Genomic DNA, 3,651 nt, shown 5'->3' on the forward strand with positions numbered 1-3,651 from the left:
GGGGTGATGGTGGTGGTGGTGGGCGGGGGGAGGGGGCTATCAAGAGAGTGTTGGTTTTGGGGGGGAGGGGAAGTCTCTGTGTGATCCTATGGCCAGGAATTTTCATATGTCGAGGTGGAGGTAGAATGGGGGAGTGGAGGAAGCGGACCACTAGTGTCCCAGCAGTCACGCGTGATAAGGCTCCCCTCCAAAGGTGTCAGGAGAGCCAGGCCCTTCCCCTACTGGCTAAATCCCCTCTCTGTTGCCCTTCTCCCTTCCTTTCCAGCTCCACCTCATGCTGGGTAGCTGGGTATTTGGGGCTGCCCGCCCCCCCCCTGCAGCCTTCAGGATGTATGAATGTGGCACTAGGGGCCGGTGCCTCGGAGACAGCCCTCTTTCCCTCGTGGCTACAAACACCTTCTCTGTCAGCCTCCCAGGGGCAAAAACTGGGCTGGAAGTCCACGCGTGTGGACACAAATGGGAGATTTTCGGAGCACATTATATATGATCCATGAGCTTTATTGGAAACGTCGAGACTAAGCACTAAGCACGAGGGAGAGGGAGCCGAGGCAGCCGCCAAAAGACGTCCCTGTGCAGCTGCAGCCTCAGTCATTGTGAGGAAGGCAGGGGAGGCCCGGCGGGATAGCAGCGGGGACACAGCACCCACGGAAGTACACAGCAGAGGGGACCCGGACCAGTCTGTCCCTTAGAAGCCACAGGTTTCTGCCAGGCCAGGCTCCCGCCAGGCCAGGCTCCCAGAGCAGCCCGAGTCAGGATGGGATCTTGCCCAGGGCTGGGAGGAACCCAGACATTTAGACTTCTGGGGCCGGGGTAAGGACGACAGCGGCTGCCAGCTGGGCGGGGAGACCGGCCTTCCCCGGAAGAATCCACGAAGAGCGAAGGAGGGGGAGATGCAGGAAGATAAGGCTGCAGTTCCGGCAGGTCAGGACGGCTGGTTCTCGAAGCCCTTCCGCTTCAAGCGCAGGGATTTTGGTTGCTCCGGCCCGGCTGCTGGAGGCAGGGACTGTTGACTCGGAGAGGGCGTGTAGACAAAGCGGGAGGTGCTACGCGAACCGCACCGAGGAGCTGCCACTGCACCTCTGGCCGCAGGGCGCGCACATTCCCGTGCTCACCGCCACGTTCCCGCTGCAGGGGACGCTGCACACGCTGCCGGTTACCGGCCGGGAGCCCGACACGCAGAGGTCCCCGCAGACGACCCCGCCCCGGGAGCTGCTGACACCTGCAGGAGGAGAACAGGGCTTAGTCCCCGGGCGAGGTCCTTGCTGGCGGCCCCTGCCTACTGGCCAGCACCCCCTTCTCTTGCTCAGAGCTCTTTCCCTCCGTTTCTATTCCTACCAACCCCCCCCCCCCCCCCCCCCCCCCCCCCCCCCCTCCTNCCGCCACTGCCCGCCCGCCCCCGCACTACTTCCTACACTCTGGCCTCAAGCATCCTTGATAACTGTTCTCCCAGGTCCTCCCTATAGGCAGAAACAGCTATTTAACTTATAGTCATATAGTTAGTTAATTTATAATCATTCACTGCCACCCACCCCCTTCCTTTCAGGGTTTCAAAGATGGCCTGTGCCGGCCTCCTGTTTTTGCAAATAAAGTTGCATTGGAACCAAGCCGTGTGTAGTCCTTAGCTATCGCTTATGGCTGTGGCTTTCACATTACAGTGGCGAGTCGAGTAGTTGAGACAGAGGCTAGGTGGCTCATAAGCCTGAAATATTTGCGATCTGGCCCGCCTGCCCACCAGAAACCACAAGCCCTTGTTTCAGAACCCACAGTGCAGATTACTTACACACATTTACAGCACCAATGCCCTCACACAACCTTGTAAGGAGAGCAAAGAGACAAAAATTAGTTGGGGAGAGCAACCCTTGCAAATTCCCTCCTCCACGGAACCTTGATGCAAATGACATGCAAACGAAATGCAAATATATGCAAATACACGCCCAGCTCAAAAGCACACACGGTTTCCCAGAGATTGAAGAGATGTTCTTCCCACAGTTGTGGGCCCCACCTCTGTTCCTCGCCCTCCAGCAGCCGCCTGTAGGTGGCGATCTCGATGTCCAGGCCCAGCTTGGAGTTCATCACCTCCTGGTACTCCTTGACCAGGCAGGCCATGTCCTGCTTGGCCTTCTGCAGGGCGGCCTCCAGCTCGGCCAGCTTGCAGCGGGCATCGCTCAGAGCCGCCTCGCCCTGCTGTTCCGACTGGGTCACTGCGGCCTCCAGCTTGGTGTTCTAGGGACCCAGAGGAGAACAAGGTGGGTTACGGTCCCGGGTCTCTCTGTCCATTTCCTGGATGTGTCCAGTCTCTTCCCTCCCCAGGCTGGGAACACCCCAAGAACAGACCTCTCCCCTTCATCAGCTGAGTCTCCCCCAGGGACCACAACCAGGGACTGTAGTCCTGCAGATGGGCTGGAGCGGGAATGGTGAGATCCACTGGGGACACACACTGCCTCTGTGACCCTGGGGAGGCCCCAGGAGACACTTACCTGGCACTTGGCATTCTCAACCTCAGCGGTCAGCCTCTGGATCGTGCGGTTGAGCTCGTTGATCTCCTCCTTGGTGCGGCGCAGGGTCTCCCCGTGCCGGATCACCGTGGCCTTCATCTCCTCACACTGGGGGGAAGCAGAGATGCTCCTGGGCTCAGGATGCAGTTTCCCACCCATTCAGACACCACAGACGATTGGTAAGTTGTACAGTGCTCAGCCTGTGCGACCATGCATGGCAGCCCTGCTCTACCACCCAAACTGAGAGATGCCTGTTCTCTTACCATCCCTAATAATCANGCAGACAAAAGAAGCCTAGTTATTATATATCTGGCTTCCCTGCCACTGCCATGTCTAGGAACGAGGTGTCCTATGCCCCTCACCTTGCTGCGGTACCAAGACTCAGCCTCAGCCCGGCTGCGGCTGGCGATGTCGTCGTATTGAGCCTTGATCTCGGCCACAATGCAGTCCATGTTCAGGTCCCGGCTGTTGTCCATCTTGACGATGACCGAGGTGTCTGAGATGTGGGCGTGGAGAACACGGATCTCCTGCAGATGGTGGGGGGAGGGAGGATAGAAGGATCTTGTTTACACCCCAGCCTCACCCACCAGTGTGGACCCAATCTTTTTAGCCTTTTCCTGGTCTCCAGCCCCTGCTCCCACTATAGCCTCAGGGACTGCAGCTCGGCCCAAATCTCTGGCCAACCCCAGTCCTCGGCCAAAGCCCCGTCTTCCAGGCTGGCTGCCAGTTTTCTGCCTGGACCAGGGCACCTCACCTCCTCATACAGGCGCCGCAGGAAGTCGATCTCCTCAGTCAGGGCCTCCGCGTTGGCCTCCAGGTCTGACTTGCGGAGGTAGGCGCAGTCCACATCCTAAAGGGGAGAGGGGGGCACAGGCGTCTCATTGGGAAGGCAATGCAGAGCTCTCCCCACGCGGGAGGGCACCCACCGGGCAGGGCAAGCTCCCTGGAGACCCTCCTTAGCTGCTCATCCTAATGCCTGGTATTGCGGCATCGGTGGGATCCTTTATTCGGTCCGAGGGGTCTGGAGCAGCTTTGGGTAAGGGAGGGGTCTGTGAGGTTTCCAGGCACTTCCTCTGGTACCTACATGGATGATCCCTCCAGAATCCACACCTTGCACTATCACCGAAACTGAGGCTCTGGGTAAAAGGGGTCCGTT

General features: G+C 59.0%; 1 protein-coding gene across 1 annotated transcript; it reads right to left on the reverse strand.

The window, feature by feature from the left end:
* Positions 1–66: 66 nt before the first annotated feature.
* On the reverse strand, positions 67–3,636 carry LOC100481102 (keratin, type II cuticular Hb1). The gene is made up of 6 exons (XM_034651744.1): positions 3,250–3,636; positions 2,858–3,022; positions 2,478–2,603; positions 2,003–2,223; positions 1,781–1,812; positions 67–1,219 (listed from the first exon to the last, which is right to left on the reverse strand). The coding sequence occupies exons 2-6, from the start codon at positions 2,969–2,971 to the stop codon at positions 1,044–1,046; spliced, it is 669 nt and encodes a 222-aa protein (XP_034507635.1). The 5' UTR covers positions 2,972–3,022; positions 3,250–3,636; the 3' UTR covers positions 67–1,043.
* Positions 3,637–3,651: the final 15 nt, after the last annotated feature.

Source organism: Ailuropoda melanoleuca, unplaced genomic scaffold (assembly GCF_002007445.2).
Source record: "Ailuropoda melanoleuca isolate Jingjing unplaced genomic scaffold, ASM200744v2 unplaced-scaffold4644, whole genome shotgun sequence".
Classification (NCBI taxonomy): domain Eukaryota; kingdom Metazoa; phylum Chordata; class Mammalia; order Carnivora; family Ursidae; genus Ailuropoda; species Ailuropoda melanoleuca.